Below are 15,699 nucleotides of genomic sequence, written 5' to 3'. Positions count from 1 at the left end.
GGAGCCCAGGAGCATCCAAAGTAATCCAAAGTAATAATAAAAATACAAAATGGCATTTTAGGATTTACAGGATGTTTTCACAAAAATTATCGTATTTATCTCCACAACAACTTTGCGAAGTAGGTAAGAGGGATTCTTTCAGAGGCCAGAGAGGTTGAGGGTCTCACAGCGAGTCAGCAATGATTCACTGCCCATAGCACTTCTCTACCATGTCCATCTCTCCCTCCTGCTCACAAAGGCAATGGGTAGCATGTAAAGCGGAGCAGAGAGTTTGGGGGTCATCGCCAGGTTCAGGGCCTTGGGACTCAGAGCTTTGCTGCTCCCTCTTTTGTATTGAGAAAGGACCATCCTCAAGACCATGGTTGCCCCCTAAGCCTAAATGTAGTCGGCAGAGAACAGGGACTTAAAAAAGCGAAGGAGATTGGTCCAGCCAGAGTCAAGGTGCCAATTAGGACTCACATAAACTGTCTTCATCATGGATGAGACTAGATCCCCAGTTCAATCTGATCTCCACTGATGGGCGAAGAGTTCCAGCCTGGACTCTTCGGGAACATTTCAGCGTCGTGCAGTATTTCTCAATAGCAGTCAGGAGTACTAAATAACATTTCTCTAGAGGCTTTTTCTCTTCCCTAAGGCATGACTTTCTCCCCAATAAAAGTAAGTCTTTACAGGACAGAGGTTTTTTTTTGTTGTTTTTTGTTTGTTTGTTTGTTTTTGCATTTAGATGGTTCGGGGGCAATCTTTTCTTACTTATTCCAGTCTCTTTCCTATCCGGTTCAATTCCAGAACTAAAGTCAACATCAGTGGAAATGGTAACTGGCATCTCTTAAGCAGCAGGAACGATGAGTATGATAAAGTACTGAGATGCTATCAAATTACAGCCAAGATCACTGTTAGAACCTCACATGGCTTCAGGACACGGCAGTGTTTATTTCCCTGGGACTTTTACTCTGGGGCAGTTGGTAAGAGCCAAAGACTCAGCTTTGAATAAAAGACATCCGGGTTAATCTGAAGGGCAAAGTTGGCAAGTTCAAGAGTCTAGAAGGCCCAAATGAGGAGGGTGGTTCCTTTTGAAACAAAGTCAAAAGGCAGGCAAGCCATGGCTTTTTGAGGTAGCTGAGGGATGTAGCAGCATCCTTGGTCCTAGAAACAGAAAGGGATCTTAGAGATCCCTGAGTCCGAACTTCAGTTCACAGATGTAGAAAGTGAGGTCCAGGAATGGAAGGGCATGGGCCAAGATCCCACAGCATGTTAGGAGCAGAGCCAGGGCTGGAATCGGGATCCCTAACTTCAAGTCAAGCACTGTTTTCCCACCCCAGCACTGCTTAGTCCGGCCCTCCTCCACCTGCAGCGAGGGTCAAGTCTCCCCAGTGTGAGCTGCCAACAGTTCTCTCCTTTGGGAGCAACAAGGCCAGATTCAAGGCTTTTAAGCTGCTACTGTGGGCTTTGCCACAAGTTCAAGGGAAAGATTCCAAAGTCTTTAATAAACACGACAACGTTGTTGGCCCTGCCCAAGGCTCTTTAGCAGAAGATGCCCGGTTCTAGTCCAAGAGGGAAGCAAACATCTCCGAGCAGCAGGGCCCGAGGCCCCGGCACTGGGGGGAAGCTGTCTTTGGCCAACCTCCAAGGGTGTCGCAGAGACTGTTGTCCTCGGGTAGACCTCTGCTCCCGTTTCTTCCATGGTAAATAAATGGAGCATGTCCTGAAAAGGACTGACACCAGCCTCGAGGCAGAGTGAGCGGGAGTCTGCAACTGACACGGGGGCTAGCCAGGAGGATGCAGGTTTGGACCCAGGCCCCGGGAAGAAAGCATATTAGTGATCGGCCCAGAACAGGACAGAGACGGGACCAGCGAGCAGTTTGCACATGGCTGTAGCAGGCGTGAACAAGCAAGAAATGCGTGCTTTTGGAACACGGCTCTGACCAAGACAGGCGCCAGGAGGACGTGTTTGACAATGTCTGTGAGCAGACACAGCAAAGAAGGCATATTTGGAGACATCTATGACTGCGATAGGACACAATGACTGATCGTATTTGGAACATGAGAGAGACAAACCAAGAACAGGAAGGGGACATATTGGGGACAACAGAGAGCGTGAGGCAAGGGCAAGACGCCAGGAAGAGGGAGTGCTGGAAAATGAAAAAAAAAAAAAAATCCCTTCGCAGGGGATCTCTGGAGGAGAAACCCCCGGAACAAGGAGGCCTCCTGTCCCCTAAGTCCCTCCAGCGCCACCTGCTGGAGCCTCAGAGAAAATCCCCGGTGGGCGTGGCTGCCTGGCGGAAGGCGTGGCGGAGAGAGTGGCAGGAGCGGTCCCATACACGCAGCAGCTTAGTACCTGCCCTCTCTCGGAGGGATGGCTGTCTTCTGAGTCACTGCCCCAGGGCCTAAGGGTCCATGGGCTGAGAAGCCACCAAGGAAGAAGTTGCTGGAGGGTGGCAGTGACTCTCCCACTGGCCACCACACTCCACCGCATCCCTGGAGAGGGGAGATCATAGCGCCTTAGATATGGAACGGACCTCCCCGATGATCTCAGCAAAGGGCCCACCCGGTGCAGACGAGCCCCTCGTGCCATGCAGACGGGTGGTCGTTTAGACCCTACTTAGGAATCTCCAGGGACCCGCCAGGCCTTTATTATTTTTGAGCAACTTTAGTTATTAGAAGAACTTATTAATGTTCAGCCAAAATCTGCCTCCTATGATTTCAACCCAGTGGAACTTCTGTGCCCTCTGGGCCCACTCAACTTTCTTCCCTCTGCTAATTACATCCTCCAAGTTTTCTCTTCTCCAGGCTACACATTCCCATTTTCTTTAATGGTTCATTATATATTATGGTTTCCGGATTATTGCCTGTAATGATCACTGTTCTCTGAAAACCATCCTTATTATGATTATCTCCTGAAACAAAGTACCTGGAAAGAGCACAAATCTACACAGTTAGCCTGACACTATGTATCATGTACATTTCATCATCAGTCTGGTTTACTTCTATGAATGTGGTCAACACCAAATTCATTCCTGTTAATGGCAACATGTTCTTGGCTTACACTGAGTTTGTTGCCAGTTTGTATCTTCTTGACACAAACAGCTGTCCATTCCTGTGGTTCTTTATTACATTGGTGCAGCCTATTTTATTTTATTTTATTTTATTTTAATTTAATTTAATTTAATTTATTTATGCCAAAATACAGGCCATTACATTAATCTCAGATAAATTTCGTTTTATAGGTTTTAGTCAATTGAGATCATTCTAAGTCATAACAACTGCTACATTCAAGATATGATTATTTAGCACCCATTCAAACTAGACTTCAAGGGTTTCACAAGCACAAAGAAGATCAGATAATGTATTGCTACCTAGATCTTTCAGTTTGGTGTCATCTGCCTGTTAGGTCTTCAGGCTTCAGTCAAGATAAAAACAAACAAACAAAACAACAACAACAAAAAACCCCTTGCTTAGGACAAGGCTGAAACCAAGAATTGTTTTAGGCACAGACTGTCTTCCCAGCAAACAGCTATCATTCAGTGTGCCTGAGAATAAACCCACCCATGGAAGGCTTTATCCACTGCCTTGCTGAAATGTCTCTGCCACGCAGTAAATCTGTCCTGATAATGAAATTAGTTGGCATGAATTGTTTTTTTAATGAAACAACATTGACTCTTGCTCACAAATCATTTGTGTAATAGCTGTCTTAGAATTTTGGTAAGGTCTATTTCAAGCTATGAGTCTATAGTTTCTGGAGTCTAGCTTTAGTCTTTTTTAAGAACTGGGGCAATATTTACTGGTCTCCAGGCTGCCCTCATTTCTCCCGCCCTCGAAAGAGTACCAGTCAGAGATCCTATCAACCAGTTCCTTTAATCCCCTGAGGGACTACATCTTGGCTCAGAGACAGTTAAATACTTTTCATGAATGTTGGACAGCTACCTTTTCCCTATAATATTCTCATATTTCCTGTTGGAAGGCTATTCTTATTGCAATAGAATATGCAAGATTTCTTCCCTAAATATTGAGATCTAACTATTTCTGGGCTTGCTACTTTCTCTGAACATAGTTTTTGATTCATCCTTGGCTATCTACTCCTTCTTCCACGCTATTTTCAAGTATAAGCTCTCTAGATAACTCAAGATGCTCCGTCAAGTCTTTACATAGCTCTCCCCTTTTTTATGCCTTAATCATTGAACATATCTATTAAAAGAAAAAAAAATAAAGAACAGAAGGAAGGAAGGAAAGAAAGAAAGAAGGAAGGATTTCTCATTTCCCATTGGCCAAATTTCTTTTATCATACTTATTATTACCGTTATTAACAATAATAAAAACAAGCCAGGCACTACGCTGTGTTATATGCATTAATGTGTAAATTTTACATCCATTTAACAGACAAGGAAACTGAATTTTAGAGAGTTTAAATAATTTGCCAAAGTTTACTCAGTTAAAAATTAGTAGGATCAGACCTTACATTTCGGTCATTTTTGATACCAAAGTCTATGCTCTTAATTGTCCTGATATATTGTCACTCGTGATCTTGAGAACTGCCACAGCTAAGCCCGGTGTTCAGGTGCTGCTAGGTCTTCAGCGTTTCCTTGTCCCACTGCGACACATTCCAAGGTAAAGGAGGCATGTGCAGAGGTTCACACTATGTTCCGCCTGTGGGAAGCCCGCAGGGTGACGTGGCTCCTCCTTGTACTGAAACACAGCGTGCCTGGGATGTTAACGCAGGACTTGTTCCTGTGAACCCCTCCTGTTCACTAAAAGAGAATCTTTGCCAAGTGGCACATGTATTTTCTGTGATGCGAACCTGGGGAGATGCAGATGAAAAGGAAAAAAGCCCCACAGAAGGCAGAAGAAAAGTCGGGAGGACAGAGTCAGAGAGAAGGGTTGGGTGAATACACATAGCAAAGAATGAGGACAGAGGATGGGCAACGCGGTGGCAGGATGATCAGGGCTGAGGGAGAGCCACGGAGTCGGCTATGTGGGAGGCTCCGGAGCAGTTGGGGAGAATGAAGGAGGCTCTTTGTTAAGTGTTTCCAGAGGCCACATTGGCTCTCTCACACAACCCTGCCAGGGAGTCCAGGAAAGATTGAGAGGACCATAGAATCACTGTTGGATGTCTGCGCCATTCCAGTTCAGGCTACATGAATGCTCAGAGGGTAGCGACGGTACCAGTAAGCCAGAATGCAGGGACCCAGGAGCGAATGCATTTTTGGCTTTCATCCACACGTGCCTCTGATGACTTACACCCTTTGGTGTGCCTCACTTTCCCCAACTGCTAAATGAGGAGGAGGATTATCTAGAAGATCCTCTGCAGCGCTGACATCCTGATTCTAGGAGTAGCAGAGATGGTGGGTGACAGATACAAACTTTCGGATTGGGCACCAGCTGTGTGTGGGACTGCTCTCCAAAGCTGTGGGTAATTGCTTGAATTTGGCTTTTAATATTCTATTGTTAGTATCTGATACTTTATATTCTGTAAGGAGTGAAGAGGTTTTGCTGGAAACACAGAGAGGGTAATTTTTGGATTTGTATTAAAGAATCTGAAAGACCTCAATTTCGGAATCTGTGAAATTACACTGCAAAGCTGTTAAATGGATCTGGGTAGGCTAGTCTAGGATAGCTGAGATACCACAACTTAAAATGCAGCGAGACCACAACTGTCTCTCCTCAAACATACGCTTGAGCAGAAACATTGGCAGAGCCGCTCAAAATCCCTGACGCAAAACATCATTGAGAAAGAACCTCTGACATTTTAACACGAGTTTTTCAAGTGCAGTTTCTTGCTTTAACGATGTTAGTAAAATATTCTACAATTTACAAAGCGTTTTTGTATCTTTTTCCGTATTTAATCTTAAACCCAAATCCCTAAGGAAGGAGGGTACAGAGTATCATTTCAATTTCGGAAGAGGAAGAAGGTCAATGTAGGGGCGTGGATTGACCGATGGGGGGTGTGGTGGGGCCAGTGCTATAAATAAGCGTTTTGCCTCCCAAACCAGGAATTCTGTCCACTGGGGATGTGGAAGTCGTCCGTGTGGAGGGAAGAGTTTTGTGGTGACGTTTAATATTAACAGTTCATGAAATAGACTTACAATTACCTGTGTCCCAGAAGGAGGATGAGGGGGGAGGGGAAGGGAAAGAGGAGAAAAATCACTAGCTAAGCCATCTTTCACAAAGTGGTCTAAAGGTTATGTGTGTCAGAATTATCTTGGAAAGCTACAATAAATTCAGATTCCCAGGATCCACACCTGGTCTCTGTCAGTAGGGGTGGGAAGGCAGGGGTCAGGTGGGGCAGCAGACATCTGTATTTTTTTTTAAAGATTTTATTTATTTGAGAGAGAGAGCAAGTGAGCACGAGTATGTGCACACGAGTCAGGGGAGGGGTAGAGGGAAAGGGACAAGCCAACTCTCCACTGAGCAGAGAGCCCAGCGGGGGGCTCAATCACAGGACCCTGGGATCATGACCAAATGATGCTTAACCGACTGAGCCACCCAGGTGCCCTGACATTTGCATTTCTAAAAAATGCTCTTGGGTAATTCCCGGGCACATAGGAGTATAAGATTCCCCGAGCAGGTGCATAATCCAGTTATTGTACTCACACCTGAGGCAGCGCTTCGGGCCAGAGACTTAGGGGGCTGCAAAGAGGAAGTACAGGTGAGCAGTAAGGGCCAGAGCTATAGCGTGAGGCACTCAGAGATGCTCCACAAGGGATCAGAGTGGAAGCACCGAAAGGCACACAAATGGCGCATTTTAGCAAAGTGGATGGGGGGATAGTTACTGGTTTTTATGACATTGATGATGAAGTAAGATTTGATGGTGAATCATAAATATGAGAATTTAACAATGTAAAGAGCTACACAAAGCAATTTTTGGTAGGTGTTCTTTATGTGATGAAAAAATAGAATGCTTCGGTACAAATAGCTGATAAAAATTAATTGAATTGTCTAGAAACAGTGAGCACATAGACTTGTACCAAGTTATCAGTAAGTTCACAGTCACTCAAAAGTCAAGGTCCTAGGCCAATTTCTTCATTTGTCTTTAGATTTACTATCAACCAGAATAGAATATGGACTCTGAGAGACCCAGTACTTCCCAAACATGGGATGTGTTGCCCAGGTGATATGTCAAACAATGGGCACAGCATTCAATAATTTGAATCACACTAAGGGTATTTGATACTTCTTCCACTCATTCTGCTTATTTTATTTTCTTTATATATATATTTTAACGATTTTATTTATTTATTTGACAGATAGAGAGAGAGCACTAGCAGGGGGAGCGGCAGATAGAGGGAGAAGGAGTAGCAGGCTCTCCACCGAGCAGGGAGCCCAACCCAAGGCTCGAGCCCAGGACCCTGGGATCATGACCTGAGCCAAAGGCAGCTGCTTGACCGAGTGAGCCACCCAGGCACCCCTCATTCTACTTATTTTAAAGAGAAAGACTCAGTTGCCCCCCACTCTGGCTTTAGCAAGCTTCTGATACCTGACAAATGGAGAGCAGGCCTTAGGCTCAGAGCCTGTGGCAAGCAATGGGATCAAGTTATATTTTAGTAATAATAATTTATACAAATACTAATTTTTGTTTTCATTGCATTTACATTTAAAGGAATCTTCTCTACATTTTTCATTCAAGGTCGTGATACAGTTTCCTTTACAAATATACTTATTTAAATTAAAACTGTATTTAAGGGAACCTGGGTGGCTCAGTTGGGTCAGCATCCAGCTCTTAATTTCGGTTCAGATCATGACCTCAGGGTTGTGAGATCAAGCTCCACATTGGGTTCTGCACTGGGCGTGGAGCCTGCTTAAGATTCTCTCTCTCCCTCTCCCTCTGCCCCTCCCCCCTTAAAAATAAATAAAGAAAAAATAAAGCCTTGCTTCCCCTGTTTCTTTCTACTAAAAAAAAAAAATGCAACATTTAAAAAAAAAGAAAAGAAAAAAATGTATTTAAAGGTAAATAGTAAATAAATAATAGCATGAGTAGAATGCTGATATGGTAAAAGCTGTGAAAGTCGCAGGCACGTGACAAAATTTCCTATCAGACAGACGAGAAAACGGACTTGCAGGGAACACAGAGTCCTAGCAAGGACAGAACGCAACACGTCCACAGGGTGGAAACTCTGAAATCACAGCCAGCACGCGTTCTGCTATTTTGTGCTACTTGTAGAAAACACCCAAAGAGCTGAGTCTGCACAGTTGGAGATGCCTACCCTCTGGCCTCTGGACAAAATGTGTTCCCAGAGCTTTTTAAATTCCATCACCAACCTCAGACATGCCCACGTTTCAGCATGCCAAAGGGCAAGATCGGATCGGTGGGCACGGCTTGTTCCCATCCTAATGCACTTCTTAGCCTACTTCTCCATATGCACATATCACTAAGGTCAAACCACTCTCCTGGTGAGATTTTCTTTTTTTCCATCATTGACCACAGTTCCTAAAGGACAAATAAAAGGATTGGAACTTTGAGTCTTCGGGGAATCAGACTGACCGCCCGCTTTTTCTGCTGAACTCTTTCAGTATGACTGAACCTAAAAATATATCTAGGAGAAAATGCCCCAAAAGTGTGAAACCATAAGAAAAATAGCCAACATTTATTATGTGCCATTCACTGTGCAAAACAAATCATGGCGTTACCAGATATTATTTTCACCACAATCCCCTGACCTAGGTTTTTTTATTTGCAGCTTCTGGTGGAGTGGCATGAGGCCTTGTAACTTGTTCCAAGTCAAACATGTGTCACGAGGGGAGCCAGGATCCGAACTGGGCAATCCAGCAAGAGTCTCACTACTCCAGCATGCACCTCCAAATGTGTGCCTTCACTGAACAGGCTCCCTTGGTGCCCGCCCAGCCACTTCAGGTAAGAAAATGGTCTGCTCTTGACAAGCCGCCCAGGTGAGGAGAGAGTGTGTCAGGTGCATAAGAGTACTTAAGATCCCTCATGATGAACTAAGCTTCCAAGAGAAGGAGAAGCAGGTGGTAAGGGAGCCCAGAGGGGGAAGTTATTGGTTATTGCTCAGGGATTGGGGGGCGGGGATCAGGGAAGTTTAGAGAGCTCATGTTGGAACTGTGCCTTGAAGGATGAGTAGGCTTGTGCCAGGCAGGAAATCGAGAAAGAGCTTTTAAAGCAGCAGAAATAATCCAGAGGCCAGAGAACTCACTATTTATTTGGGGAAAACTGATCAGTCTCGCATGTACATTGCACAGAGAAGTTAGGTTGGGAAAGAGCTGAGGGAAATGAGCTGGACAACTAGATTGGGTCAGGCAAGAAAGGATTTATATGCCCTTCACTCTCTGTCCACTGCAAGTCCCACTATGTTGCTCAAGATTGTTCTATTATAACTCAGTCCAGCTGGCACTTTACAGTTGAAAATCCTACTGCCTGAATGGCCTTTCCACCCTCTTGAATGATACACATGAAATAGGCTGTCTCGCCTATATATTCCACACATACACCAAAAGAAAGTCAGAGGCAGAAAAAACAAATCATAATTTGCAATACTGTCAGGAAAAGGTCACCCTAAGATTATCAAATATGTGCATAGCTTTGAGTTGAATCCTAGAGCCCATTCTTTTGGAAAGGCATGGGCAAACTGGACTGAATGCCGAGGAAGTTGCTCAGGATGGTTTGATTGTGTGGGTGTGTGTGTTGTTGTTGTTGTTGTTTCCAAGGGCTCAAACCATCAGAAAGAAATGGGATGGTAATATCTTGACTATGAGCTCCTTAACCGCAGGGATCTTGCCCATCTAGATCTCTGCCATGTTCCCACTGCCTAAAACACCGCCTGGTCCATAGCAGACGTGTAAATAGAGGCAACCAATGTATGAATAAGCGAGAATGAGCTAAGAGTTCTGAGACTCAGATTCGTATCGTAGTTCTGCGGATATAGCAGCATTCTCTTTAGCAAACATCTTAAGTCTTTGAGCTTCAATTTTTCTTGTCCGTAAAATATTGGGTTCATCAGTCTATTTCAGGTTATTCTCTTAACAAGACTAACAAATAACCCCATGGAGCGGCCACAGGAGACACTGGAGGGAGGGGATTGATGGCCGTGTGCACACACACACGCCCACATGAGCATTTGTTTTAAGCAAAGCAGTTATGGTTTCACTATTCACAATCCCAAGTAAGATTCCATTTGAACCAAAGATTTCCACACCTGGAAAAAAGTGTCTAAGAACTGCTGGACTACTCGAGCTCTGTTATCACTTCCAGCTCTATAACTCTATGTAAGTTTTTATAATGTTATGCTGTAGAGAAGTAAAATTTGACCAAAATCTGAAACGGCGAGGGCTGTTCAAACAGTAGAATGTCTCGCTTTGGATCATAAGGAGCTGCCTCTCCTCGGGAGGGGAGATAGACAGCTATCAGATAAGTTGTAGAAGAAATCACTGCCCAAACTGGAAGATGTGACCAGATCACTTCTGAAGCCTTTCTCGTGTCTGAGAACCAAAAGTTCTATATTCTTTCAAGAGTTTTCAGTTAATTAGTATGGAGCATAGCTTAGTGGTTTACAGCAAGGGCTTTGAAATCAGATGAATGTGTGAGAACCCTGGTCCTAACCCTCACCAGCTGTAAGACACTGGCCAAATTAATCTCTCTGAGCCTCAGTTTCCTCATCAGTAAAATGGCAATAATAATAATAATACCTGCTCCATAGAGTATATAAAGGACTCGGTAAGGTGGCACACTTAGCTCAATACCAGGCATATAAAGCAATGTACTGTATGTTGGCTAATTGAACATAATAATAAAAAAATAAAGCAATGTTCAGTAAATGGTTGATGCTCCAATGATGATGATATAGAAGGAGAAGGAGGGAGCAGGAGGAGAGCGGGGGAAGAGGAGGGGGAAGGGGAGAAGGAGGGGATGTTTGGACCAGGAAACCAAATTATGCCTGAAGCAACTAAGTATTATATACGACAATCATATATACGTATATGTGTGTGTCCACATATGTATGTGCACACATACATGAACATACACACACACACACACACACACACACACACTCCTTTCCCCAAAGCCAGAAACTTAAAAGCAGCCAATGCCAATTCACGAAGAGAGGAACAAATGACATTAAACCAGCCCGCAAAGGAAATGAAAGTCTGGAAAGAATAAAGGAACAGGAGCAAACACCAAATATATTTGTTTGTCAGGTTTATCAAAATACAGATTCACTCATTTCTTAGAGAATAAAAGGCTCTCCTAGAACAATTCTAACCGTGAAATGTTTCTAAGAATCTTGTTAAAAATAACCTGAAATCGGCATGGAAACAAGAAAACACATTCAGAAATCATTTTGTGGAAAGTAGGTTCTTGGCTTTTTGCTTGAATATAACCCAGAATGCACACAATTGTTTGTTTCTATAACCGGAAGCCGTTTGCTGGGTTTCCTCACTCAGGATTTGGAGACGATTTCACAGCCTTTCTAGTAGAAGAGCAGCTAGAACTTTCTGCGTGCCTCCTTTCTTCACCGTTCCCCTGTCCTTGCAGGAGAAGTGCTTCTGAACCTAGTGCTCAGAAACTATCCTGCCCCCTATCAGGAGGGTATTATGGTGGCACCAAATCATTTCCCTTTACCACCCGTTCTGACAATAAACCAGTGTTCCAGCAATAGGAGCCTTGTTCTACGAACCTGTGTTCCTGAATTTTTGCCTCAAAAGATGATGATTATGGTCATGAGAACACAGTTTATCAGTAATTTACATGTTCCAGGATCCATATGTACAGGATCTCTCACACAAGCCTCACCACAGTCTTATGAGGCAAGAACTATTTTGCCCCAGAAGAAACAGAGGCACAGAGAGGTCAAGCAACTTGCCCAGGGTCACACAGCTTCAAGGCGGCAGGACTTAAAGTCAAAGTGCTGTCCATCAAATACCACGTCCTATGCTTTTAGCCACGACACTAAACCACCTCTACCAGTACACAACCCTCCTAGGTTGTGATCCCGCCTTGTTATTTCCAGAGCGTGAAGTCCTGGGCCTGACATCTCTAGGTGAAAAAGGAAGAACATGAAGACCACATTGGGGGGGGGTGTCTCTTTAAACCCAGCCTCGGGGTCCTTCTCCATAAACATATTTAAATAACAATTGTGTTCTTATGAAGGGCTCGAATGATAGAAATTTATCCTGATGGGTGGATGACAATGTTTACTTCAAATTGAGCCTCAGGCACCACATCAGCTATGTAGCACTGAGCATCTATCGAGCCTGGGGAGGAATTTTCTTCCTCAGATATGTTTAAATTTCCTACCGTCCACAGACTACCAGAGGAATTGTAAACCAAAACAAAATGGCCCCTCAAATTAATGATATTACCTCTGGCACATTTCTTCCCACTGGCAATCTTTCCAGAAGGTCTCCGGCTTCAACCAAAGGAAATATCACGCTGGTTGAAGTAGGTTTTGCTCCGTCTTGAGTTTAACTGCACCGTGGGAGGGCTTCTTGTGGTTCTGTACCTCACACACCACAAAGGAAGGGCCTCAGGGTGTTTCAGACAACCCACTGCCTCCTTGGCCATGCTGACTAATCCAGTCAATGCTTCCAGTGACCAATGTCCATCACCACTCCAATGTGGCTGGCCGTCATCCAAGTTTCTCCTGTTTTATTCAACTTATTCTCCACTTGATTCTCCATATGAGGAACACCCTAGTAAGGCAGTCCATTCCATTCTACGCTGAAATACATACCCTTAAAACTTCAATCTTCTGTCCCTACTTCTCTCCCCTGGGACCTGGCAGAACAAGCCAGACCCCTTTCTCCTGTAACAGTCCTTAGATAAATAAAAACAATGTTTATGACCTGAATCTTCTTTATGCTCTAAGCTTAGCATCCCTTGTTCCTGACGTGGTTGCTCCTAGGTCATTAATTCCGCAAGGAAAATCACGGTGTTTGCCCTCTTCTGGACACACTCTAGTTTGTCGATGCCCAGTGTAAGATGGAGCTTTGCTGCTTCTATGGGCCAGGGACCTGCGTCCGTATGCTGTGGACCAAACACACGTTTACAAGGAGTATGGTTTTCCGGTGGGTCTCTTGCGTGCTCTGGAGGCGATTCTTTCCTGAGCAGCTGCTCTGACTAAATCGGGAGGGCTGTGTCCCTGCCAAGTACATGCTGGAAGGGAACAGGCTCAGGGAGCCTGCCTGCTGGAAAGGGCTTGTCTGCAAGGTGACTGCCGGCACACTAACCTCAGAAATTCAGGGCCCTTCTTTGCAGCAATAACACCAACTACCTTCTAGAAACAAAACTACAAGGTGTTTTGTTTTTGTTTTTTTAACCTGTCTTGTCTTGATAATGGATGTGAATTAAGAGGAGCCACACGGTGCAGGGGCCACACTGATGTGAGCAGGTAAAGCACACTCCCCTCCTGGCGCTGAGAAAAGACCCCCCTTGCTGGCCCCTGGCTGTGGAAAGGAGAGTCTATGTTGCAAAACCCCGAGGATTCGTTTACAGCAGGGTTTCTCAACCTTGGCACTATTGTGAAATTTGGGACCAGACCATTCTTTGTTGGGGTGGGGGCAGGGGGCTGCCCCATGCATTGTTGGAAGCTGAGAAGCAACCCCAGCCTACATGGACTGGGTGTCTGTAGCACCCACCAGTTGTGGAAACCAAAGATGCCTTCAGACGTTGCCAAATATCCCCTAGCATACAAAATGGTCCCCAGTTGAGAACTAAGGGGTTATACCCACACTACCTCAGTAGTTTAAGACACAGAACGAGCCCTAAACCTGAAGCATTACCTACAACTTCCCTGTTTTGCTTTTTTTTTTTTTTAAAGACTCTATTCATCCACCTGAGAGAGATTGAGAGAGAGAGAGAGCACGAGAGCGGGGGGGGGGGGGGGGGGCAGAGGGAGAAGCAGGCTCCCCACTGAGCAGGGAGCCCAAAATGGGACTTGATCCTGGGACTCCGCAATCATGACCTGAGCCGAAGGCAGAAACCCAACCAAGCCAACCCAGGCGCCCTTACAGCTTCCCTGTTTTATTGGTGCCAAAAGAGATGATGGCTGCTTGGTGGTCAACACAGGCTTCCTGCTCTCTCCACTATACCAGTGGTTCTCAGTACTGCTGTACATCAAAGCTCCTAAAACACGTGCACTTCTGGTCCCCAAGTGAACCCATTAAATAGACTCCCTACAAGTGGAACGCAGGCTCAGCTCGTAAAAGCTCCTGATGCCTCTAAGTGTGATACAAGGTCAAGAGTCAGAACAGCACACCACACTGCCCCCGTTCGTGACCTCGGACCACCTCAGGCATCTCTGGATCTGGGTGTGGCTTGGGAGTCTGCCCCATGGAGCGGCACACACGATCCCTCTGTGCTGTGGGCACCGATCCCGGGGGCCTGGTACACAGAACCCTAGCACCCTAGCAACAAGTGCGCCTGCAGAGCCAAAGGGGAAAAACAAATACACACGGAACACACCCGACTTGTTGGACATGGTTACCGTGTTTTAGTTTGGGTCAGAGACATGCCTACAGGCAATTTAAAAGCCAGAGGCATATTCAACATAACAGCCCCAACTGTGCCCACAGGGCACAACGTACCCAGGAAACACGTCTCATCTCATGGTGCTTAAACAATTATTTATAAACAGCGTGATTAATTTATCTCTGGGTTTTTCTTCTGGCAGAGGGGGCTCTGCCTTCCTTGTCTGAGGGCAGTGTTTAGAACACAGAGATTTCTCTTTGCTCATTTCTTAAGAAATGTTTATCAGGAAGCTGAGAAAACAACTGGAGAAGTTTGTTTAACCAAGATATGAACGATGTTGTATATACAATTATAATAACAGCGATTGCACCGGCTTCCATTCAGGGAGCGCTTTCTGTGCAACAATAGGAGCTGCACTCAGCTCTGCACATACATTATATTTCACCTTAACAAAAGCCCGAGGAGATGGGTCCTAAGAGTATTCCCATTTTACAGATAAAGGAACGGAGACCCAGAAATGCCTGGGCTATGCTTTAAAGGTGGTTATCAATAGTAAATGACAAGTCTCGGGACTAGAAGCCAAGGTGTGCCAAAACCCAGCACTTCAGCCCTTATGCTTTTGGTTACATACCAAAGTTCACTTTCTTCTAAGTCAGGGGTGGGAACTTTTCCTTGAAATATGTCTCCGTGGAGGGAATATCGCTTAGGCCTCAGCATTTCTGCCCGGAAGAGGGCATCCAGGAAGGCAGCTTAAGCCACTTGATTACTGAACTCAAGGCAAGGGGAGCTCTTCTGACGTTGTTATTCGGCCCGTGTTCCTGGTGTGATCCCAACAAGCACGTTTCCTGAGAGGCTGCTTTAGGTTGTGATTGGGAAGGACTGGGGACAGGCCAGCTTCATGGTTGTGTGACCAGCGCAGCCAGACAGAAATCCAGACCTTGGTTTAATGCTCTGCTTGTCGCCATCTTGGAATTCTTAAGAAGTTTATCTTTGAACCTGTGAGGTCTGAAGGGACAATGGAACATGCACGGGTGACAGGTGGGCACCGGTGGGCACAGGCTGCTTGTGCATATGTGTATACGCCATAGCTCCTTGCTGCCTCAAAAGGTTAATGATGCCCCATGAGCACACAATTCTGGTAGATTAACCATCGTAAAGAGTTAGTAACCAGCCTCCAAGCAAGTATGGTGAACACCTTATATATAGAAAGCACTTTCCTTTTTCCCATGGTCTCTCTGTCAGCAACTTCTACAACATGTTTACCACTGAGTCTTGCTGAATTTCCA

At 45.1% G+C, this 15,699-nt stretch overlaps 1 protein-coding gene across 4 annotated transcripts in view; it reads right to left on the bottom strand.

Annotated features, from left to right (window-relative positions):
- Nucleotides 1-15,699, bottom strand: part of HTR4 (5-hydroxytryptamine receptor 4) — a 179,331-nt gene that overhangs the window by 28,919 nt on the left and 134,713 nt on the right. For 2 of the 4 annotated variants that reach the window (XM_073890899.1, XM_073890901.1), the window contains one exon: nucleotides 2,266-2,475. The exons of the other annotated variants lie outside the window; for them this stretch is intronic. In XM_073890899.1, coding sequence (XP_073747000.1) covers nucleotides 2,385-2,475 — 91 coding nt within the window. In that variant the 3' untranslated portion in view covers nucleotides 2,266-2,384. Of the gene's footprint in view, nucleotides 1-2,265; nucleotides 2,476-15,699 lie in introns of those variants that run through there. 4 annotated transcript variants of the gene reach the window in all.

This window comes from Callorhinus ursinus, unplaced genomic scaffold (assembly GCF_003265705.2).
Source record: "Callorhinus ursinus isolate GAN/ISIS: 27379988/994484 unplaced genomic scaffold, GSC_fseal_2.0 scaffold3, whole genome shotgun sequence".
Lineage (NCBI taxonomy): Eukaryota > Metazoa > Chordata > Mammalia > Carnivora > Otariidae > Callorhinus > Callorhinus ursinus.
The sequence above is the reverse complement of the archived record's forward strand: the minus strand, read 5'-3'. Positions and strand labels throughout refer to the sequence as shown.